At 46.4% G+C, this 25,103-nt stretch overlaps 1 protein-coding gene across 1 annotated transcript; it reads left to right on the top strand.

Annotated features, from left to right (window-relative positions):
• The first annotated feature begins 784 nt into the window (after positions 1-784).
• LOC309345017 (uncharacterized protein) lies at positions 785-25,084 on the top strand. The gene is made up of 6 exons (XM_081868026.1): positions 785-1,278; positions 12,053-12,206; positions 18,441-18,492; positions 20,929-20,989; positions 21,593-22,014; positions 23,796-25,084. The coding sequence occupies exons 2-6, from the start codon at positions 12,094-12,096 to the stop codon at positions 24,210-24,212; spliced, it is 1,065 nt and encodes a 354-aa protein (XP_081724152.1). The 5' UTR covers positions 785-1,278; positions 12,053-12,093; the 3' UTR covers positions 24,213-25,084.
• The last annotated feature ends 19 nt before the right edge of the window (positions 25,085-25,103 follow it).

Raw genomic sequence — 25,103 nt, forward strand, 5'->3', positions numbered from 1 at the left:
GGAACTAAAGGTTACTTTAGGCAAAAAAGAAGAACTGAGATCTGGAAAGGAACCTCATATTTTGCATCCACAATAAAGTAAAGGCTACATTTATGTGTGGTAGATAACATGTTTTAAAGGGTGGTTGGTGATTCTCTGATAATACTTGGGAAAGGTTTTCATATGGGAGACTTCTCCTTCCCACTGAATAATACTGGGCCCCTCTTTGGCCCCAGAAAGCATGGGAAATAATCTGCTCTTCCTCTGGCCTGAAATAGGATGAGGTTACTTGCACAGAGCTCTTAATTTAACTCATGGTTGCTGGCTCAAACCATGTGTCCACATAACACAGCATCTTGTTTTTTTATATTATATAATATGTGGCTGCTGAGACCAGTACGTTTCCGAGCACAATTCACAGTGTTGGTTTTGACCTTTAAAGCCCTAAATGGCCTCGGCCCAGAATACCTGAAGGAGCGTCTCCACACCCATTGTTCTGCCCAGATGCTGAAATCCAGCGCTGAGGGCTTTCTGGCGGTTCCCTCATTGTAAGAAGCAAAGCTACAAGGAACCAGGCAGAGGGCCTTCTCGGTAGTGGCACCCGCCCTGTGGAACACCCTCCCATCAGATGTCAAAGAGATAAACAACTACCTGACATTTAGAAGACATCTGAAGGGAAGTTTTTAATGGGTGACATGTTAATGTATTTTTTATCTTTGTTGGAAGCCACCCAAAGTGGCTGGGGAAACACAGCCAGTTGGGCAGGGTACAAATAATAAATTATTATTATTATTGGCCAGCCGCTTCTGGGAAGCACATAGGCAAGGTGGGAAGGAACAACACCCCGCCCCTCACAGCAGCTGACTTTCAGAGATACACTGCGGCTGCACATGGAAGTTCCATTCAGCTACCTCGGCCCTTGATAAACCTACCCTCCAAGGGGATGAGGCCCTGCTGAGATGTTCCACAAGGGGGTGGGGAGCGGAGCACACTTCTGGTCGCATCTGCCTGCCGCTGGTACTTTTGCTTTTCATTTTTTTTGGTTTTGAAAAGCAGCGTGCAGTTGGGCGATGCAGGCAGGAAGCAGGCTCTGCCACACAGGGCGCATGTGGCCTCCGCTCAGAGGCACCCTGGGAAAGTCAGCCGTGCGACCGAGCTGCCTGCAGCCACCCAGAAAGCTGGGACCTGACCTTTTATTCTAGAAGACGGTGAGGCCAAGCCGAAAGATCAAGGGATTCCAGTCGCTGGGGCCGATTGCAGAGATGCTCTTTGCCCGCCTCTGTTCCCCCCACTGCTAAAGTAAGTAACCTGGACTGTGGCGGTTCTCCGCGCCTCTAAAAGTTGTCTTAAGGCTGCAATCCTGGGCACGCCTGGCTTGGGATGAGCATCCCAGGGGATTTATTTGCAAGGAAATGTGATGAAATTCTCCTGCCCCAAGCACCCATCCAGTTAGGGGCCAGGCAATGCATTGAGCACGTTCCGTTTTCAGAGATGGCTCTGCTATGTAATCTGGACTTGGCAGCAGAGGGAGTGAAAGGCTCAGCCATTTGAGGAGAGCCAGTGTGGTGTATCAGAGTGCCGGTCTAGGACCTGGGAGACCAGGGTTCAAATCTTCACTCAGCCGTGAAGCTCAGTGGGTGACCTTTGGGGGGCTGGTGCCCAAAGGCCTAGCCTACCTCACAGGGTTGTTGTGGGTAGCAAATGAGGAGGGCAGGAGCTATGTCACCATCTTATGTTCCTTGTTGGGGGGATATAAATGCCATAAATACATCTATGTCCAAATTGGCGGCCATGTTTTAGAGCACCCTCCAACATCCCCCAGATGTTTGGGGCTTTCAGTGCTTTCCAGTCCCAGCCCTGACAACCCCGTGACTGAGGGTGACAGGAGTTGTAGTCCAAAAACATCTGGAGGGAACCAGGTTGACGAGAGCTGCTTTAGAGTGAGAGAGCCGCCCTAAATTTATGCTCTTTGAAGCTTTAAATCCTGCGGTGAGACTAAAAGGAGGGGAAGAATCGCATATGCCCCATTAGCTTTTTTATAAGAAGGGAGGGAATATCGTAGAACTATAGAATGGGACCACAAGGCTCAACTAGTCCAACCTAATGCAATGGAGGAATCTTTCACCCAATGCTGAGCTCGAACCCACAGCCTTGCGATTAAGCCCTAAACAGTCTCGGTCCAGTATACCTGAAAGAGCATCTCCACCCCCATCGTTCAGCCCAGACAGTGAGGTCCAGCTCCGAGGGCCTTCTGTCAGTTCCCTCACTGCGAGAAGCCAAGTTACAGGGAACCAGGCAGAGGGCCTTATCGGTGGTGGCACCCGCCCTGTGGAATGCCCTCCCACCAGATGTCAAAGAGAAAAACAACTACCAGGCTTTTAGAAGACATCTGAAGGCAGCCCTGTTTCAGGAAGCTTTTAATGTTCAATAGACCATTGTATTTTAATATTTTGTTGGAAGCTGCCGAGAGTGGCTGGGGAAACCCAGCCAAATAGGTGGGGTATAAATAATAAATTATTATTATTATAAGAGCCTTGTGCTCTACCGACTGAGCTATCACACAATTCCGATCAATAAATGTTTCTTGATCTTGAGTCTCTATGGACAAGAGTTTGGATTATCCCGTCTGTTTTAATGTCAGAATTGTAGAGTTAGAAGGGATTCAATGAGTTATCTAGTCCAACCCCAGCATCTTCATGAGGGGCAGCAACTGTGACTTCGTTTAGTTAGGAGGAGATGAGTCGATGGGAGGCTTGTGTTGGGACCATGAGCTGCTTCAGGCACCAGTTTGGGGCCATCAACATCCTGCGATGCTAGCCCTCTCACTACATTTTTAAAATTCATTTGACTTCATCTCCCTTTCCTTTTACAAAAGTATTTTCTGAGCTGCTGACAGCCAGCAACAAAAAAGCAAGGTCAAGAAAATTAAAAATACGTGGTGTTCAGTTTTAAAAAGGCTTCCCAGTGGTTTTCAAAGTGTAAAAACCAGTTACACAAACATTAAATAGAAGCACCTGCAATTAGAACATACAGTAAGACAATCCCTTTAAAACACAGCAATTAAAACACGAGACTCTGGTTGAGAGAGCGCAAGGGAATTTCCGTAAGCAGATAAGTCTTCAAACCCCAACCCATCAAAACGCCCAAACCGATGGAGCAGGGGTTGCATTTTGTAACGCTGGGGCAAACAATGAAAAATTCCGCCTCTGTGTCTCCGCAAGCTGATAAGCATCAGGCTGTGGCAAGACTGGGTTTATTTTAGGTCACAGGGCCCAGGTTAGTTACGGCAGTGGTTTTCAACCTGTGTGCCATGGCACCTTGGGGTTCCTTGAATGATGGCCGGGGTGCCACAGACAACGCTGGCCTCTGTCCCTCTTTCCTTCCCTACCTCCTCTGATGCCCTCTCGCATCTCTGCCTCCCAAAGGCTTGCACAGCTGTTTGCTACAGCAGCCCTGGCTGCAAACTCCCCAGGCGAATGGTGCCTTTGGGGCTGGCCAAGGGGTGCTGGTTGCCGGGAGCTGAGGCAGCCTCGGAATAAGCAAGCAAGCAAGCGGGTGAGGGAGCCCAGCCGGCCAACCCTTGCTGCTGGGAATGGACAAAACAACAACAAACCTCTGGTTACGTGAAACTTATTCAATAAACACACAAGACGTAAATGGCTGTACGTTTGAAAAAAATAATATATACTATTCATTGTATTGAATTGTAGATTTCAACAAAAGCAGGTCATAAAGTTCAATGGAAAAAGCAGAAAACCCAGTGGATCAGTTCATTCTCTAATCAGTTTATGCATAAGGGAATAAGTTTATTCCACCTGTCTGTTCATAGAGTCCAACAATCCGTACGAAAGGTTGTTGCAGTTCCACAGAATCCTTTCACAGAGTCTAAGACAAGGATTTCCGGAATATTAGCCTTGTTTCGCCATCCTAGGCTTCATCAGTAGTACAAACTCATTTATGATATCACAGGACAGTGGATCTTATAGCATAGTACAGTGGTACCTCGGGTTAAGTACTTAATTTGTTCCGGAGGTCCGTTTTTAACCTGAAACTGTTCTTAACCTGAAGCACCACTTTAGCTAATGGGGCCTCCTGTTGCTGCCGTGTCGCCGGAGCACGATTTCTGTTCTCATCCTGAAGCAAAGTTCTTAACCCGAGGTACTATTTCTGGGTTAGTGGAGTCTGTAACCTGAAGCATCTGTAACCTGAAGCGTCTGTAACCTGAGGTACCACTGCAGTGCTTTTGGGGGAGGAGCTTAGGGTGGAGATCATAAGCTTTGTTTGCTTTATTACCCTGCTGCGATGGGATGGTCAGGGGCCTGGTTTGCTTCCAAAGGGAGGCCAAAACCTGGAGAAAAACTCAACGTTCTCATCCTGAAGCAAAGTTCTTAACCCAAGGTACTATTTCTGGGTTAGCAGAGTCTGTAACCTGAAGCCTATGTAACCTGAAGCGTATGTAACCCAAGGTATCACTGTAGTAGCTATAACTTTATGAACTACTTCTGTTGAAATTCTGTTGTTGTTGTGAATTTTATATTTATACCCTGCTTATCTTAATGGGTTGACCCAGACACTCTGGGAAGCTTCCAACATACATAAAAACATAATAAAACATTAAACATTTTAAAACGTCCCTATAGAGGGCTGCCTTCAGGTGGCTTGTGGGGGTCAGATAACTCCTTCCCATCCAACATTTCTCCAATGAAAACAGGGATGCCCTAAGGAAAAGGGGGACATTCAGGGATCAACTAAAAAACCGAGACGGCTTCTGTGAATCCTGAACCGTCCCTGCGAAACAGGGACACTTGGACGGTCTGTAGGACTAGGAGAAGAAAAGAGAAGGAAGAGGCGCAATGCTAGAAATTTATGAGGTTATAACTGGCATAATCGAACTGGGGGGCAACTCCCATCTCTTGCAGGGACGCAATTAGTGCCAGCACCGTCCGTTAAGAGTTTGGGTGTAATCTTCGAAACCTCCCTCTCCATGGAGGCACAGATTGCAGCTATAACAACGGCGGCATTTTTTCATCTCCGCCAAGCTAAACAGTTGGCTCCTTACCTCTCTCGCCCTGACCTAGCCACTGTGATCCACGCGACGGTCATCTCCAGACTGGATTATTGTAACTCGCTCTACGTGGGGCTGCCCTTGAGACTGACCCAGAAACTCCAGCGGGTGCAGAATGCCGCACTGGAGTTTCTGTTGTATTATTTTATTGTTGTTAGCCGCCCTGAGCCCGGCTTCGGCTGGGGAGGGCGGGATATAAATAATTTTTTTTATTATTAGTAGTAGTAGTATTAGTATTACTTGTGGACAGTCAATGAAGCTGAATGTTGCAAGATTCAGGACAGAAAAAATAAAGCCCTTCGTGCAGCGCATAGTGAGACTGTGGAACTCCCTCCCACAGGAAGCAGCACTGGCTGCCAATTAAGATAAAAGAGGAGAGGGCTCTCTCGCTCTCTTTTTTTAATGCAAAATTACAACAAAAATTACAAACATTTAATCCAAAATAAAACAGTACAAACAATAAGAGGAGAAAAAACACAAAAGAACAAAAGAACAAAAAACAATACACAAAAAAACACACACATCTACAAATAAAACCATATCATCATTCTAATCTAGTCATTACATACATATACACATATTGACTTCCTTCCTTTGTCTAAGACCTGGAAATTTTTACTCTTTCTAAGTTGGTGTGTCTAATGTAGATTACTTCTATTACTTCTATCTTTATGCTTTTTACACCATTTTTCACTTTCTTTAACCCTGCAAAGCTTCGTTCATTACATACCGATATGCTTACTCCAGAACAATGCTTTTTCATATACTCTTTAGCACATCCCCATTCTTTTAACCAGTTTTGGTCCGATTGTCTCCTTATGAATGCTGTGAGTCTTGCCAGATTTATATATTCACAAAATTTAATTTGCCATTCTTTCATGGATGGAATTTTTTCCCCTTTCCCATTTTTTGCTATGAGTGTCCTGGCTGTCAAGTTTTGGGTGAACATATCAGACGACACAGCGATTCTTCAAACAGCTCTTGTTTATTCACAGGCCAGGACAGAACTGAACTGAAGAGTTCTGTCAGCCTGCTTATATAGAGCTCCAGTACAACGTAACTGTAACAACTTTTAAAAACTATCCAATCACTGAACGTCACTTTTGATCCCTTATTTGCATAACTATCTACAGTATCCCCCTGCTGGCCCAGGGTGAGAACTTCAGTACATAAGACTGGCAGCTGTTGTCGCATAGAGGAATACTTTCCTTTGATTGCCAGGAATATCGTTTGTGATTTTAGGTATAATCACAAATGAGGCGGAGAGGGTTCTCGATGGCTCTCTTCTGCTTCCACAGTTGGAGGCAGCGATGCTTCTGAATATCGCTTTCTGGAAACGGCAGGAGGGGCGAGAGTGTTCGAATCCTGCTTGCGAATTTCCTACAGTCATCTGGTTGGCCTCTGTGAAAACAGGATGCTGGCCCATTGGCCTGATCCAGCTGGCTCCTTTTATGTTCTTATCAGGGGCATAGCCTGGCAATATGGCGCCCTGTGCATATAAATTAATGATAAGAAATAAAGAAAAGGATGATAAGGATAATTCAGAATGAATGGGAGCGGGAAGGGCTGTTTCATTTGAATACGGTCCAAGAGATGATGAGGAGTACAGATAAAATAAAAATGGATAAATGTAAAGAATTAAGTAAAAAATTCCTATTGAAAAGGTATAGAACCCCGGCACAACTGGCATACATAGTTAAAGGATTGAGTCCTAAGTGCTGGCACTGCGGTCAAGAGTTAGGGGTATATGCACATATGTGGTGGGAGTGCATTTGGGTAAAGGAATATTGGCAAAAGATTATAAAGGTTATTTCAGATGTATTTCAGGTTAAGACAGAAGTCAGTAGAGAAATGCTTATCTCAGGAATACTGGGGAATAGTAAAATAGGGAAAAAAAGAGCAAGATTGGGATAAAATTATGATCTTAGCTGGTATGCTTGTTATTGCATCAAGATGGAAAGAAAAGGATAAATGGACAACAGAAAAATGGAATGACTATGTTTTTGAATATATACAATCTGATATATTTGAACAGGTAATGACGGAAGATACATGGGAAAGCAAATGTCAAAAGATTTTGAATAAATGGACAAGTCCTAGGAAATGGATAGCACGGGGGGAAGCCAACCCAAGCATCCAAATTAGAATGAATAATCTGTGCACATGGTTAAAGATTTGAAGAGAGAGCAAGTTTTGGGGGGAGGGGTTAAAGGGGAGGGAGGAAGGGGGGAAAATGAGGACAAAAGTATATACTGTTAGGTATAACTAATAGGAGGATGATTTTGATGTACAGTGGTGCCCCGCAAGACGAACGCCTCGGAAGACGAAAAACTCGCTAGACGAAGGAGTTTTTCGTTTTCTTAGCCGCTTCGCAAGACGCATCTCCCTATGGGCTTGCTTCGCAAAACGAAGCTTGCCCCGTAAGCTCCGGGGATAGCGGGGAAGCGCAGCGCGTCTTCCCCACTGTCCCCGGACCTCTTTTGAAGCAAGGGGCGGCGGGGAGAAGATCGCTTCTCCCCGTTGCCAGCCCCGCAAGCTCCGGGGACAGAGGGGAAGGCGCACGCGGACCCCTTTTGAACCAAGGGGCGGCAATGAGGAGAAGCGATTCTCCCCGCTGCCCATTCCCTTGCTTTAAAACAGGTCCGGGGACAGAGGGGAAGGCGCACGGCGCTTCCCCTCTGTCCCCGGAGATTGCGGGGCAGGCAACGGGGAGAAGCAATCTTCTCCCCGCCGCCCCTTGCTTTAAACAGGTCCGGGGACAGAGGACAGGTCCTTGCTTTAAACAGGTCCGGGGACACCACGCGCCTTCCCCTCTGTCCTCGGACGGTCTCCATAGGAACGCATTGATTGATTTTCAATGCATTCCTATGGGAAACCGTGCTTCGCAAGACGAAAAACTCGCAAGAAGAAAAAGCTTGCAGAACGAATTAATTTCGTCTTGCGAGGCACCACTGTATGTTATAGTTAGATTTTCGACTGAGTGATTTAAAAAAAAAAATACATTGATTTTTCCATAAGGCTCACCATCGCCATCTAGTGTCACATTGTATATTGCACTTAAAACACACTCAAAACCTTTTATGTGCAGCTGTATAGGCCAGGACTTAACTAGGACGGAAGCGGGAAGGTGTGTCCTTGGCCCCCGCCATGCCCTAAATCCGCCTCTGTTCTTACGGTACTGGAAACAAAGAGAGTCGTGTTAGGGGGAGCCTGACGGCGAATGTCGCAGTCAGCTTCCTGTGTGCCGTTTCACCTTTGAGCGCATGAACATAGCAGGTCGTCCTTGTTTGCAACACGGGGAGCAGCAGAGACCACAGCTCAGCGGTGGTTGACAGTTTGGCGATGCAGCGACAGCTCCCTCGGGTTTGCAGGCCCTGTGGCTCAGAGGCACAGGAAACCCAGTGCCAACCAGAGTGCAAGCTGCAAGGGGCCCATGATATTTTGCATGCTTCGTTAAGAGCCTATATATATATATATATATATATATATATATATATATATATATAGAATCATAGAATCCTAGAGTTGGAAGAGACCACAAGGGCCATCGAGTCCAACCCCCTGCCAAGCAGGAAACACCATCAGAGCACTCCTGACATATGGTTGTCAAGCCTCTGCTTAAAGACCTCCAAAGAAGGAGACTCCACCACACTCCTTGGCAGCAAATTCCACTGTCAAACAGCTCTTACTGTCAGGAAGTTCTTCCTAATGTTTAGGTGGAATCTTTTTTCTTGTAGTTTGGAACCATTGCTCCGTGTCCGCTTCTCTGGAGCAGCAGAAAACAACCTTTCTCCCTCCTCTATGTGACATCCTTTTATATATTTGAACATGGCTATCATATCACCCCTTAACCTCCTCTTCTCCAGGCTAAACATGCCCAGCTCCCTTAGCCGTTCCTCATAAGGCATCGTTTCCAGGCCTTTGACCATTTTGGTTGCCCTCCTCTGGACACGTTCCAGTTTGTCAGTGTCCTTCTTGAACTGTGGTGCCCAGAACTGGACACAGTACTCCAGGTGAGGTCTGACCAGAGCAGAATACAGTGGCACTATTACTTCCCTTGATCTAGATGCAATACTCCTATTGATGTAGCCCAGAATTGCATTGGCTTTTTTAGCTGCCGCGTCACACTGTTGGCTCATGTCAAGTTTGTGGTCAACAAACCATATATATATATATATATACATGCGCTTTTTAACATATCATTTTCAACAGTAATTAAACATACTTTTACATCTTATACAATCTTTTGACTTCCATCAATCCTGTCTGAAAATTTTCCAATCTAATCTCTTAATATAGATTTCTTACTTTCCCTATTACATTTAAATCTCATAACTGTTATCTTTTTTACTTTTTCTACTTTGCAACGTTTCATATTTTTCTCTTTACAGAACTTCTTGTAGTCCTACTGGCGTAATTTGTTGGTTACAATTGCTCATATAGTTCGTATACTTCTTCCAATCTTCTGTAAATCTCTAGTCCCGCAAGTTTCGAATCTTTCCTGTCATTTTATCCAATTCTGCATAGTCTATTAATTTTATCTGCCATTCTTCTTTTGTCGGAATTTCTTCTTGCTTCCATTCCTGGGCTAACAACACTCTTGCTGCTGTTGTTGCATATAAAAACAATTTACCGTAACATCCTGCCTCTTAATGTCCTGACCTATAATACCAAGTAAAAATGCATCTTTTTTTTTTAATGTATATTTCAACATCTTTTTCATCTCATTATATATCATTTCACAGAAGTTATTTACTTTCTTACATTCCCAACAAGAAGGAACCTTTCAGCTTCCATTTGCTGTCCTGAGGATCCAACACTCAGAGGTTTGGGCTGGGTGTTCATCAGTATGCGGATGATACCCAGCTCTACCTCTCTTTTAAATCAGAACCAGTGGGGGCGGTGAAGGTCCTGTGTGAGTGTCTGGAGGCGGTTGGAGGATGGATGGCGGCTAACAGATTGAGGTTGAATCCTGACAAGACAGAAGTACTGTTTTTCGGGGACAGGAGGCGGGCAGGTGTGGAGGATTCCCTGGTCCTGAATGGGGTAACTGTGCCCCTGAAGGACCAGGTGCGCAGCCTGGGAGTCATTTTGGACTCACAGCTGTCCATGGAAGCACAGGTCAAATCTGTGTCCAGGGCAGCTGTTTACCAGCTCCATTTGATACGCAGGTTGAGACCCTCCCTGCCCACAGACTGTCTCGTCAGAGTGGTGCATGCTCTGGTGATCTCCCACTTGGACTACTGCAATGCGCTCTATGTGGGGCCACCTTTGAAGGTGACCCGGAAACAACAACTAATCCGGAATGCGGCAGCTAGACTGGTGTCTGGGAGCGGCCGCCGAGACCGCATAACACCGGTCTTGAAAGACCTACATTGGCTCCCAGTACATTTCCGAGCACAATTCAAAGTGTTGGTGCTGACCTTTAAAGCCCTAAACGGCCTCGGTCAAGTATACCTGAAGGAGCGTCTCCACCCCCATCGTTCTGCCCGGACACTGAGGTCCAGCACCGAGGGCCTTCTGGCGGTTCCCTCATTGCGAGAAGCAAAGCTACAGGGAACCAGGCAGAGGGCCTTCTCGGTAGTGGCGCCCGCCCTGTGGAACGCCCTTCCAGCAGATGTCAAATTGATAAACAACTACCTGACATTCAGAAGACATCTTAAGGCAGCCCTGTTCAGGGAAGTTTTTAACGTGTGATATTTTACTGTATTTTTGGTTTTTATGTAAGCCGCCCAGAGTGGCTGGGGAGGCCCAGCCAGATGGGCGGGGTATAAATAATAAATTATTATTATTATTATTATTATTACTATTATTATTATTATTATTATCAGCCAGCTTGCTTAAAATCCACTTTGTCTGTGGATTCCACGATTTGATTGTGAGGGCCCTCGGGTTAAGAACGTAATTCGTTCCGGAGGTCTGTTCTTAACCTGAAACTGTTCTTAACCTGAGGTAGCACTTTAGCTAATGGGGCCTTCCGCTGCCACCGCACGATTTCTGTTCTCATCCTGAAGCAAAGTTCTTAACCCGAGGTATGATTTCTGGGTTAGCAGAGTCTGTAACCTGAAGCATCTGTAACCCGAGGTACCACTGTAGCACAGAAACATAAGAAGAGCTTTGCTGGATCAGGCCAATGGCCCATCTAGCCCCGCGGAGGACCTTAAGGTCCAAAAGTGACAACACTTTGGAGGTCCCGAGCCTCAAGGAGGTTAGATTGCTCTCAACTAGGGCCAGGGTCTTTTCAGTACTGGCCCCAACTTGGTGGAACGCTCTGTCACAAGAGACCAGGGCCCTGCGGGACTTGACATCTTTCTGCAGGGCCTGCAAGACAGAGCTGTTCTGCCTGGCCTTTGGTCTGGACTCAGTCTGACCCTTCTGTTTCCCTCCCCTTATGGTCTTGATTTATCGGCTACTTTAAAATGAGGCTGCATTTTAAATTGCATTTGAATCTGTATTTTAAATTGGTTCCCTCCCCTTCTCTTTTTCTCCTATTAAGGTTTTACTGTGATTTTATTGGTGTTAGTCGCCCTGAGCCCGGCTCTGGCCGGGGAGGGCGAGATATAAATAAAATTTATTATTATTCTTATTATTGCAGTACTGAGCCAGATGAGCCCATGGTCTGATTCTGTATGGCAGAATGAATGAATGAGGCAAACTGCATCCCGGGAGTCTGATGGTCCTTTTTGCTTAGAATCATAGAATCATAGAATCCTAGAGTTGGAAGAGACCACAAGGGCCATCGAGTCCAACCCCCTGCCAAGCAGGAAACACCATCAGAGCACTCCTGACATATGGTTGTCAAGCCTCTGCTTAAAGACCTCCAAAGAAGGAGACTCCACCACACTCCTTGGCAGCAAATTCCACTGTCAAACAGCTCTTACTGTCAGGAAGTTCTTCCTAATGTTTAGGTGGAATCTTTTTTCTTGTAGTTTGGAACCATTGCTCCGTGTTCGCTTCTCTGGAGCAGCAGAAAACAACCTTTCTCCCTCCTCTTCTTCTCCTCCACAGCATCCTATGCCAAGTGAGTCTCGCAGGGGAATCCTGGACTGATGGCGCCACCCCTGGAGGAAGCGGGCGCTGGCGACTTTTTCCCTTCGTTCCTTGTTGTCTCCCTGGTTGGCATAACCGCCTGTCTCTTGGCCCTCTGCACACTTTGCAGGAGGTAAGCATCTGAGCTGCTCTCACCCTTAATTGACAAGCCTTCTACAGATAGAGTGCCTGGGGGGGCAGATTCTGCAACATCCCATTCATTTCATTCATACAATTTACACGCCTCTTGATTGGAAAATGAACAAACCTCAAAGCATATAAGCATATACTTTGATGTGCTTTCGAACTGCTAGGTTGCCAGGAGCAGGGACCGAGCAACGGGAGCTCACCCCGTCGCGGGGATTTGAACCGCCGACCTTCTGATCGGCAAGTCCCAGGCTCTGTGGTTTAACCCACAGCGCCACCCACGTCCCTGGGGCGCATGTAGATGTGTACATAACTGAAGTGGATAATTAAAGGGTTTAGTTTAATTAGTTCAACAAAACGGATGGACTTGACCCAGTGATGCCTGCCTTTCAAAGTCTGATAGTCATTTACACCTCCAGCACCCCTCTGCCAGCCCCTTAGCACCCCACTAGATCACCCCCACCAACAGGGGGCAGTACAGCTCGCTCTGGGAGATAAGGGATTAAGGGCTTTAGATACCAATCGTAACTCCTTGAACTTGGCCTATTAGCAAACGGGCAGCCAGTTCAAGGTTTCACTCCTGGCAGCAGATGCCACATCATTCTGTACTAGCTGTATAATAGCTGACTTCAAACTCTTGGACTTTGGTGTGGAGGTAACGTTCCGCTTTGCAAAAGCAAACCTTGCACCAGACGTGCAACCATATGTCAAGGAGCGTTGCACCTGCTTCCCCTGACCTTTTGCCTTCTTGGCTAGAAAACAGGGTTTCCCCCCTGACCTTTTGTCCTTTCACAATTCGTTTGCTTAGACATATTGCTTGGCTGGAGCATGACGGGGGATGCAGACGTAATCAAGTATTGGGGGGAACGTTCGAGGGAAGCACCTGCTGACACGTGTATTTGCTGACGCTGGCAATGTGCTTAAATGGAAATGCGTTAAGTTCAGGGTGGTTTCACTACTGTTTCCAATTGTTGACTTCTGCTAATAAAAGGAGCCTCTGCAGGGCTAGCCAACAGCTTGCTTGGAAAGTCTGATTAAAGACTGATACACGGCCTCTGCCCAGTATACCTGAAGGAGCGTTTCCACCCCCATCGTTCAGCCCGGACACTGAGATCCAGCACTGAGTGCCTTCTGGCGGTTCCCTCATTGCGAGAAGTGAGGTTACAGGGAACCAGACAGAGGGCCTTCTCGGTAGTGGTGCCCGCCCTGTGGAACGCCCTCCCTTCAGATATCAAGGAAATAAGCAGCTATCCTATCTTTAAAAGACATCTGAAGGCAGCCCTGTTCAGGGAAGTTTTTAATATTTAATGCTGTATTGTTTTTAACACTCGATTGGGAGCTGCCCAGAGTGGCTGGGGAAACTCAGTCAGATGGGCGGGGTATAAATAAAAAATTATTACCAATTATTACCAACACCTGTCTCATGTCCATCACTACACTTTGATGCTAAAATTTGCCCCCCTGCTTTTTGTGTGCTCTATTCTAAAACACTACAGTGGTACCTCGAGTTAAGTACTTAATTCATTGCGGAGGTCCGTTCTTAACCTGAAACTGTTCTTAACCTGAAGCACCACTTTAGCTAATGGGGCCTCCCGCTGCTGCTGCACCGCCGGAGCACGATTTCTGTTCTCATCCTGAAGCAAAGTTCTTAACTCAAGGTACTATTTCTGGGTTAGCGGAGTCTGTAACCTGAAGCGTATGTAACCTGAGGTACCACTGTACTGTGGCTTCCCACGCAGCGAGGCGCCCAGTGTCATTGCACCAGTTGTGCCCCCCGAAAACCGCCTCTGAGCTGTAGCGCCAAGAGGAGCTCCACGCAGAATGCATTGCAGTAATGCAATCTATAGAATCACATTGGACCAGCTGGGTTCACAGCTGGGCCAAATAGGGTCATGGTCCCGTCCCTGTCCTCCCAAAACACCTGTGCAAAGCTCTCTCTGCCAAATGACATTTTCCAGGCTCCCGTGATAGGATTAAAACACTCCAACGTCTGGCAGAGGCAGCTCTTATCTGGTGAATTTTTTAACGCTTCGTCCTTCAAGGTCTGGACTGCTTGGTATGTTGAACAGTTACTTGTTGTTGTTTAGTCGTTTAGTCGTGTCCGACTCTTCGCGACCCCATGGACCAGAGCACGCCAGGCACTCCTGTCTTCCACTGCCTCCCGCAGTTTGGTCAAACTCATGTTGGTAGTTTCAAGAACGCTGTCCAACCCTCTTTCGTCCCCTTCTCCTTGTGCCCTCCATCTTTTCCAACATCAGGGTCTTTTCCAGAGAGTTTTCTCTTCTCATGAGGTGGCCAAAGTCTTGGAGCCTCAGCTTCAGGATCTGTCCTTCCAGTGAGCACTCAGGGCTGATTTCCTTCAGAATGGAGAGGTTTGATCTTCTTGCAGTCCATGGGACACTCAAGTGTCTCCTCCAGCAGCATAATTCAAAAGCATCCATTCTTCAGCGATCAGCCTTCTTTATGGTCCAGCTCTCGCTTCCATACATCACTACTGGGAAAACCATGGCTTTAACTATACGGACCTTTGTTGGCAAGGTGATGTCTCTGCTTTTTAAGATGCTGTCTAGGTTACTACTAGTTATTACTAGTTGCTACTAGCCACTAGTCACAGTTACTACTAGTTGCTAAAGGAGACAAGCGAGGAAGAAAAATTAATGTCTTCGGAGGCAAGGAGCCACTTTGCTGGACGGAACTTGTGACAGGAAGGAAGCGAGCAGCCAGCAACATAAATCAGGGCAGTTCGGGCAGGAAGCAACAGCGTGGTTTAAGGAGGGACCCCCCCCCCAAATTTCCCCACTGAGTCGTTCTGAAACTCCTGCAGCGTTTAGCTGAAAAAGCTGCTGGAAAGAGCTAGCAAAACAATCCTGGGAATTGGGGTGCCTTCCTTATGACAAAGAAGCACAAAAGGAGAACTGCAGGCTCAGGGTCTGAATGTGGCCCTCGAAACCTCTCCGCCTGGCCCTTGGAACACTGCCCAAGCCACACACCCTCTTCCCAGGCCACACACCTTTGCATTCAAAGGATTCTTGCCTGCTTTTGCTTGGAATGTGGCCTTGAGAACAGAGAATGTCTCTTGGTTGTTAAGTATGTTATGTACTGAAGTCTCACCCTGGGCCAGCAGGGGGATACTGTAGATAGTTTTCACGCAGGTCCACTTATGCAAATAAGGGATCGAAAGTGACGTTCAGTGATTGGATAGTTACAGAAAGTTGCTACTGTTGTGTTGTACTGGAGCTCTATATAAGCAGGCTGGCTGAACCCTTCAGTTCAGTTCAGTTCTGGCCTGTGAATAAACAAGAGCTGTTTGAAGAATTGCTGTGTCATCTGTTATGTTCACCCACAACTTAACAAAGTATAAATATTTAGTGCACAGGAGCCAACTTATAGCAGCCAAGGGGTCTTGGGCCCTCCCAAAATTTGATGGGCATTGCCGTAAATGGTGTCCATTCACTGTGTCATGTGGTCAGTTATGCAAAATAGGGCTTACTTGCCCCCTTCCCCCAATATTTTATTCAAGTTGTGACCCCTGGTTTAGTGTGCATTGAAATGGAAGGTATATAATGTGCCTGTAACTATGTACTGTGAAGCATGGTTGGAAATTTCTTGCCAGTTATGTAATTTTTTATTCATTTCCCACATTCATAAAACATCTGTGCCAAATTAAAACAAATTCAATACAAGCTGCCCTCCAAAACTCAATATTTTATTCAAGTTGTCACCCCTGGTTTAGTGTGCATTGAAATGGAAGGTATATAATGTGTTTATATACTATATACTGTGAAGCATGCTTGGAAATTTCTTGCCAATTAGTTTTTATTCATTTCCCACATTTATAACACATCAGTGCCAAATTAAAACTAATTCAGTACATTTTTTCCCCAAAACTGGCTCCACACTCTCTCAGATATTTCCATTTCTTCCCCTATTACATGCTGCTTATATTGCAAGTTTATTTCCAATTAGCATCTATTTTCATGAAGTTAGAGAAAAGCCTACATTAAGCATTTGTGGGACTGTATTTCTGTGGCTTAGTCACAGGATGATCAACAGCTCATAGTTGCAGGAAAGACAGAGCATTTCCAATCTATGCATGTGCTAATTTGCAGGCATGTTGGGTGTTGGGCCTTTTTGTTCTAAGGTACTGAAGAGAATGGATGTGTTTGTCTCTGTCTCCAGCAAAAAGTTAAAAGAGGCTGCAGTGGAGAAGGGTTTTTAGCCAGAATGCAAGTTATTTGTAAACTAAGTTCAATCAATCAATCATTTATTGTATTTGACTAAAACCCATTACCAATTCAGTTACAAAACCAGCAAATCCAACAAAGCCTATGAAGAAAAATCCAGAAACAAGCAGCCATTTACAATAAATCAAATAAACTGAGTCCTCTGCATAATCTGCAGCGTTGTCTTTTATGTGACTGGCACAAATACTTTTAGCGGCTTTTGCAAATAAAGCTCTTTTATATGTAACAATATGTAAGCTAAGTTTAGATACCTTATGCTGGGAGCAGTATTTGAAATGTGCAACTGAGTGAATGTAATTTTATTTGTTTTTCAGCTGAGTTCTGTAAGTGAAGCTTTTTGAACCATATTTTGGGACTGGAGAATTTTCATTTCAATACAAGCGTTTTGTTCACCCAGACGCTTTCACATGTGCAAAATAAACCATCTCAATATTGGTTGCTTGGAGAAGAGTGTGCTTAGAAACTAGCCTGCTATAGAAAGCCAAGATTCACGTCTGTTGCTTCTGTTTCAAGATGATGATGATGATATAATAATAATAATAATAATAATAATAATAATAATAATAATAATAATAATAATTTATTTATACCCCGCCCGTCTGGTTGAGTTTCCCCAGCCGCTCTGGGAGGCTTCCAGTCAAGTGTTAAAAACAATACAGCATTAAATATTGAAAACTTCCCTAAACAGGGCTGCCTTCAGATGTCTTTTAAAAAGAAGATAGCTGCTTATTTCCTTGACATCTGATGGGAGGGCTTTCCAGAGGGCGGGCGCCACTACCGAGAAGGCCCTCTGCCTGGTTCCCTGTAACCTCACTTCTTGCAATGAGGGAACCGCCAGAAGGCCCTCGGAGCTGGACCTCATCGTTCCGGGCTGAACGATGGGGGTGGAGACACTCCTTCAGGTATACAGGACTGAGACCATTTAGGGCTTTAAAGGTCAGCACCAAGACTTTGAATTTTGCTCGGAAACGTACCGGGAGCCAGTGAGACCACTCCCAGTCACCAGTCTAGCTGCCGCATTCTGGATTAGTTGCAGTTTCCGGGTCACCTTCAAAGGTAGCCCCACGTAGAGCGCATTGCAGTAGCCCAAGCGGGAGATAACTAGAGCATGCCCCACTCTGGCAAGATGCTATTGTGGAGGGGGGGGAGGTGTAATGGGGAGACATGAAAATGACAGAAGTTTGCCGAGATGGCAAAAGTGATTGCAGTAATCAGGGGTTGCTCCAATCAAAAATTCAATACAGAATGGGAAGGCATAGGGGAATACATGAAGAAATATGGTGTCAAAGCAGAACTCTTTATAGGCACTTGTTAAGCGTGTAAGGACAAAAGAAGTAATTATAATTCAACAGTGTTCATGTTACTCTATTTTATCAAAGCAACTAGAAAAAAAATATGATGGGAAGATTTCACACAGGTGAAGGGAAGCAGTGAGGAGGGGAGGGTTAGGTTGAATTTGGGAAATAAAATAATATATGGGACCTCAAAGGATATAATAGATTCTTATAGAATAGTAATATATTGCAACCAGAATAGAAGTTTAAAAGGGGAAGTGAATGTACTTTTAGTATTTTCATTATTGCAATAGTTATTGTTATTTCTTATCGGTAGAAGGCAACGTTAATTTAGGCTTCTTTGTTTTGCTGTCTGTATAATTTTTTTTAAGCCAATAAAAAAAGGGAAAAAAAGAAAATGACAGAAGTTTGTAAGGCTGGCCAAAAAAGGGTGGTTTTTTTAGCAGGTAACGAAAAGGGATGGCGAGAGCATCTGTGTGGTGTTTAAATGGAGAGGGTTCGCAAGAATCGGTGCCACCACAGAAAAGGCCTGATTCCTACATTGTGTGGAATGGGCCTCCTGATCAGATAGCTATCCAGTCCAGCAAAAATACGTGGACCTTCTGTACTCCCACCAGCTGACCAGGGTGTTGCTAAACTGACCCGTGAATGATTCGTTCCATCTCTTTTTCTGCCATTCAGGAAAGAGAAGAACAGGGTAATTCCACAAGATGGAGTGATGCTGGAGGAAGCAGTGAGTGGACCTCTTTCCTTTCTACATTTGGTTTCCCAATAACAAGTACATTCTTTGCGCACATGGACGAAGCCAGGATTTGGGGGGCGGCGGGGCAGGACCGAGCAACCTCCAATGCGATTGGTTGGTTTGCAGAAGCCATGCTATTGCTCAGTCGGGTTGCCAGTTGTGTCGCTAGAATGCGCCACAACATAATCCGAGTGACCTCAGTGAGCATTAAAACATTCTGATCACTTCTACTTTTAGTTACCGTATTTTTCACTCTATAGGACGCACTGGACCATAGGAGGGGGAGAGCAGAGGAAAAAAATTCTCCCCCTCTCTGCTCAGCGCCCCTGCAGCGAAGCGGCAGGAGAAACGGAGCCCCTTCCATTTCATAGAATCATAGAATCATAGACTTGGAAGAGACCACAAGGGCCATCGAGTCCAACCCCCTGCCAAGCAGGAAACACCATCAGAGCACTCCTGATTTCTCCTCCCGCTTCACTGAAGGGGCGCTGCGCAGAGAGAGAAAACTGTGCAGCGCCTCTCCAGCGAAGCGAAGCCTGGAGAGCAAGAGGAATCGGTGTGCACCGACCCCTCCCACTCTCCAGGCTTCAGGCTGCGCTCCGAAGGCTTGCGGATAGCTGCCTCAAGCCCCCGGAGCGCAGTGGGAGTTCCTGCTGAGCTCCGGGGGCTTCAGGCAGCTTCAGCGAAAGCAACGTGAAGCCTCTGGAGCGCGGGGGGAGCTCTCCCTCTGCGCTTCGGAGGCTTCGCGTTGCTATCGCTGAAACCAAGGAGCCTGCATTTGCTCCATAAGACGCACACACATTTTCCCTTAATTTTTGAAGGGGGAAAAGTATGTTTTATAGAGCGAAAAATACGGTAAGTATTTTTATTTATTTACTCGATTGTGTGTGTGTGTACCATTTGCTGCAATTCCAGGGATGCAGACAGCTGCCCACCCAGTGGCATAGCTAGTCGCTCGAGTTCCCGGGGCAGTGCATGTGCCCTGCAGTCGGGGGCGGAGCAAGCCTCCCATGGGGGCGGGGCCAACTGTCCATGGGGGCCGGGCGAGCCAAGTCAGGGCACGCTACGTGGAGCCTCTCTGCGACCTCCCCCTCAGCTGTAGGGCGACTGAGGCAGTGGGCAGACGCATGCCCCGCGCTGCTCAAAAAAGCAGTGCGGAGCTTGTAGGAAGTCTGCCCAGGAGAGACGCGTGGCTCAGGAATGCTGCAGGCCCCGCGGTGTGGCGCACAGTGCCCCCCGCCTCACCTAGCTATGCCTCTGGATTAACTTTATGACCACTGCTCCATAGATATTGTTGTTATACAATTCCATTCACCACATAGATGAACGTGGGTAGCGCTGTGGGTTAAACCACAGAGCCTAGGACTTGCCGATCAGAAGGTTGGCGGTTCAAATCCCCGCAACGGGGTGAGCTCCCGTTGCTCGCTCCCTGCTCCTGCCAACCTAGCAGTTCGAAAGCATGTCAAAGTGCAAGTAGATAAATAGGTACCGCTCCGGCGGGAAGGGAAACGGTGTTTCCGTGCGCTGCTCTGGTTTGCCAGAAGCAGCTTAGTCATGCTGGCCACATGACCCGGAAGCTGTACGCCGGCTCCCTCAGCCAATAAAGCGAGATGAACGCCGCAACCCCAGAGTCGGCCACAACTGGACCTAATGGTCAGGGGTCCCTTTACCTTTTTTTATGAAGCATTTCTGTATCCTTCTGTGCTGAAGAAGAATCCCACGAAACAGTGGGTATATCTGGAATCACTGTTCACTACGTCTGTTTGCGGACCACTTTGGCAGCGATGGACGTCATAAAACAAAGCTTTACAGCTTGTTTTCACCTGATAAGAATCTGACCCATTGCTTCTTTCAGAGACTTGCATAGCCCACAAAGACTTTCAGAGACCTATAAGACTTATGTTTATTTGGGTCTATGTTTTCAAGAGAATCCATCAAGAGTGCACATTTAGTGATTGTCAGAGATTTATAAGATTTCTGTTTATTTGGTTTCTCATATTGTTCTATGTCCCGTATAGACTATATAAAGAGTTTATGTTGATATTGCATTGTTGTACTTGGTCATCGTGTTGCCTTGGATATTACTGATAATTGTTTGCAACACAGGGGGTTAATTGTTTGGTTACGCCTCTGGATTAGGCAGATTCATGGAGGAGAGCACTGTCGAAGGCTCCTAGCCATAAAGGCTGTGTTCTGCCAGCAAAGTTGGAGTCAGCAATGCTTCTGGAAATCACTCAAGGGGAGAGTGTTTCTGAAGTCGCGTAAGAAGGGGTGTGCGATGGGTGCAGGAGTTATTTTTTCAGAAACCCATATTTTTGGCATTTTGTCACCCCCCTCAGTGATGACACCCAGGGCGACCCGTACCCACCGCACCCCACTTCCTATGCCACTGTGCCCACCGCCCAGACACAACTTCTTGTTTTGCAGACGGAGCTCTTGACGGTCGTCAACTCGCACCAGCTGAACAGGACAAATTCCAAGGCAAAAAGTAAGTTGTCACACGTTTCCCAAAAACTCTGGCATCCAGTTCAAATCTCAGGATTCCAAGCTGAGAGGCAACAAAAGTTGGAGGCAAAGGAGCATTTGCCCACACTGCTGCAAATTGCAAATAATATAAGAGTCGTTTCCCCAGCTTATTTTGGCTATTCGTTTATCTGTTTCATAAAATTTATGCACCGCTTGAATGCAGGATTTGACATCTTTCCGCAGGGCCTGCAAGACAGAGCTGTTCCGCCTGGCCTTTGGTTTGGACTCGGTCTCACCCTTATGTTACCCTCCCCTTATGGTTTTGATCCATGGGCTACTTCTAAAATGAGGCTGCATTTTAAATTGCATTTTAACCTGTATTTTAAATTGGATTTTTTGTCCCCCCTCTCTTTTTTCCCCATTATGTTTTTACTGTGATTTTATTGGTGTTAGCCGGCCTAAGCCTGGCTCTGGCTGGGGAGGGCGGGGTATAAATAAAATTATTATTATTATTATTATTAAAAAAAAACTACTACAACCCTCAAGCCGTTAAAAAATAAAATAAATAAAAATCATTCCTAAGAAAAACTCCTCCTCTTACGCTTCTTGCATCCTCTTCCTCTAGATCTGAGGTCAACCGGTGGCAACATCCCTTGCGCATTGAGCGAAGATGATGGGACAATATCCAGCTGCAGCTTCATCATCCTGCCCCAGAGGAGGCTTCCCCGCAGGCCCCCAGTGGACCTGCTGTCTCCAGACCAGATTTACTCAAACCTGAGCTTCCAAAACCAAGCCGAGGATGTGCTGTATGAATCCATGACGGCGTCAGAGGAAGCAACGGAGGAACCAAGCCCTGTCACGAAGGAGGAGGAGGAGGAGGAGGATGCTATTGGGCAAAAAGGCCAAGCACCAGGAGCCGAGTATGCCTGTGTTCTGAAAGGGAAGAAGATAAAGGCCCACCAGCACGCAGAGATAGAGGCGGGGGCCTCTGAAGCATCGCAGCAGGGATCTCTAGCAACGACACTTAACGCTGCTCAAGCAGCACAGGTATATATCATAATAATAATTAATAATAATAATTTATTAGGGATGCAGGTGGCGCTGTGGGTTAAACACAGAGCCTAGGACTTGCCGATCAGAAGGTTGCCGGTTCGAATCCCCGTGACGGGGTGAGCTCCCGTTACTCGGTCCCAGCTCCTGCCAACCTAGGAGTTCAAAAGCACATCGAACTGCAAGTAGATAAATAGGTACCACTCTGGCGGGAAGGTAAACGGCGTTTCCGTGCCCTGCTCCGGTTTGCCAGAAGCGGCTTAGTCATGCTGGCCACAAGACCCAGAAGCTGCACACCGGCTCCCTCGGCCAATAAAGCGAGATGAGCGACCCCAGAGTCGGCCACGACTGGACCTAATGGTCAGGGGTCCCTTTACCTTTTACCCTGCCCATCTGGCTGAGTTTCCCCAGCCACTCTGGGCGGCTCCCAATCGAGTGCTTAAAATAATACAGCATTAAATATTAAAAACTTCCCTGAACAGGGCTGCCTTCAGATGTCTCTTAAAGATAAGATAGCTTCTTATTTCCTTCACATCTGAAGGGAGGGCGTTCCACAAGGCGGGCGCCACTACCAAGAAGGCCCTCAGTCTGGTTCCCTGTAACCTCACTTCTCGCAATGAGGGAACCGCCAGAAGGCCCTCGGAGCTGTATCTCAGTGTTTGGGCTGAACGATGGGGGTGGAGACGCTCCTTCAGGTATACTGAGCCGAGGCCGTTTAGGGCTTTCAAGGTCAGCACCAACACTTTGAATTGTGCTTTGAAATGTACTGGGAGCCAATGCAGATCTCTCAGGACCAGTGTTATATGGTCCTGGCAGCCACTCCCAGTCACCAGTATAAGAGACCTCCCATTTTTGTGCAATTGAAGTAACCCCCCCCCAATGGGGGTTCATTGCTCTTAATTATACTGGGGTTGCACCCACCCTCCTCACACATGAGAACAAAGACCACCACAGCCAATCACAATAAGACAACCACACCCCAGGCCAACCCCAACCTCTCTCGCCACCAATGGAACACAAGTGAACAGCAGAGAGCCTCACAAGCGACGCTGACACCAAACCCCACATGTATTAAATAAAATAGAAACATCACCACCCGACCCCACCCCCACTCATCTTCCACCCCCCTCCACCTCTTTCCCCCTATTCTTCCTAATGTCTCAACAAATGAAACCAATTTGAAAAGAAAAAAAAAGTTACGTGGGAGGAAAAAAATACGAGAGAGAGAGAGATTGCACATACCTTTGTAAATCAAGAAAATCTTTAATAAAAAGACATTTTAAAAAAACTTATACTGGGGTTGGAAGAGGGAAGTGCGAATCTGTCAATGAATGGCTGGATCTATACTGATCTGTAAAATCGCTGTTAAAAGCTATAAAAAAACCATAATATAGCTCTCAATGAAATTTCCCATTCTCAGCATATCGCTGCTCTGCAGCGCCCTCCAGTGTCACATTTTTATAACGCATTTTAACGTTAAAAACGACCAGTGTAGATTCACCCCATGTCTCTTTTTCCAGTTTGCAATTTATTTGTGTTTTTAATGAAAGTCCTTGTGAAAATCTGTCAGCATTTTTGTATTATTATTATTATTATTATTATTATTATTATTATTATTATTACTATTGCATTCACCAGTGCACTGGGGTTTCCCCTGTGTGCAGAATGGCAAGAGAAAAGCTGTCTTGCCTCGAGGGCTTTCATAGGATCAAAGGTGCACGAAACCGACCCCCCAAACCATTTTATTGACGCTCCCCTAATGTCTGCTTCTCTCGTAGTTAGAAGAAATGTATTCAGTGGTGCGCAAGGAGAGAAAGAAGGAGAAGAAGAAGAAAACCGAGGGCTCTGGTGGGCACAGTGGAGAGAGACCATCCCAAGGGGAGATGAGCCTAGGAAATGCCTTGGTGGCATCTGTCCATCAGGAATCAGATGGCAGGCCAGGTCACCCGCCCTCATTGTTCCAGCCTCCCGCTATTGAACCCTGCTATGAGTCTGTTGGCTGTGAATTGTGGGTAGGCAACAGCAGAAAGCCAAGCACAGAGCCAGCTTATGAGGCTGTAGATACTTACTGGAAGAACTCGAGGAGGAAAAGAAAGTCGGACAGGAACGCCCCAGCAGAAAACCTCTACGAAAGCATCGAAAACCTGGCATTTCAGTTTCAGAATCAAAACATGTTAGCCCATTTTGAAATCTGACTCTGGTTTGGCTTACCTATTCAAGCAGATGCAAATGAATTAAGTGGACATAGTTCAAACGTTACTAAGTGCCGTTGCATGTCAGCCCTCAGAAACCATCAAACGCTGACTGCGGTTGCATGTTAACTGGCAGGTGCCCCCGAAACGCCAGATATTGACAAAGGGCACCTCCAGACGACATGTTTTATTGACCATTCCTCTTTATCTGCTTGCACAAAGCTTACACAGAGGTTAGACTATTTGTTGAGCATTTCTTCTCATTTGTTTGCAGGGAGCTTATATGACAACTGGCATCAATAAATCTGGCAGAATGACAAAGACCAATAAAAAAAGCCTAAAAATATCATGGTGGGGCGAGGAGAGGAAGGTGAGCTGTTAGCCTTAGGAACTGCCAGAGAAGAACATCAGTGCTGGGTGACATTTCGCACTCGGATAATCTTTGCAGATAATCACTTTGCTCCACTAGGAACTTTATGAAGAGCATCAACGTGTCTGGCTGCAACCCTGCATCTGCTTACTCGCGAGTAAGCTCTAAGAGCCTCAATGGAACTTCCCCTTTTGATCTGAGTTGTCATGGCTTGAAAGGGCTGATGGATTGATGAGAGCTGCCGTCCAACATCCAGATAGCTGCCATTTTCCTACTTATTGCTGCAAAGCATTTACAGTTGTTGTTTTTCAGAAGGGGTGGGGGGTGGGGAACAGATAATTTGTTGTTGTTGTTTAGTTGTGTCTGCCTCTTCGTGACCCCATGGACCAGAGCACACCAGGCACTCCTGTCTTCCACTGCGTCCCACAGTTTGGTCAAACTCATGCTGGTAGCTTCAAGAACACTGTCCCACCATCTCGTCCTCTGTGGTCCCCTTCTCCTTGCACCCTCCATCTTTCCCAACC

This window comes from Podarcis erhardii (assembly GCF_964252035.2).
Source record: "Podarcis erhardii genome assembly, chromosome: 6".
NCBI classification, from domain to species: Eukaryota; Metazoa; Chordata; class Lepidosauria; order Squamata; family Lacertidae; genus Podarcis; species Podarcis erhardii.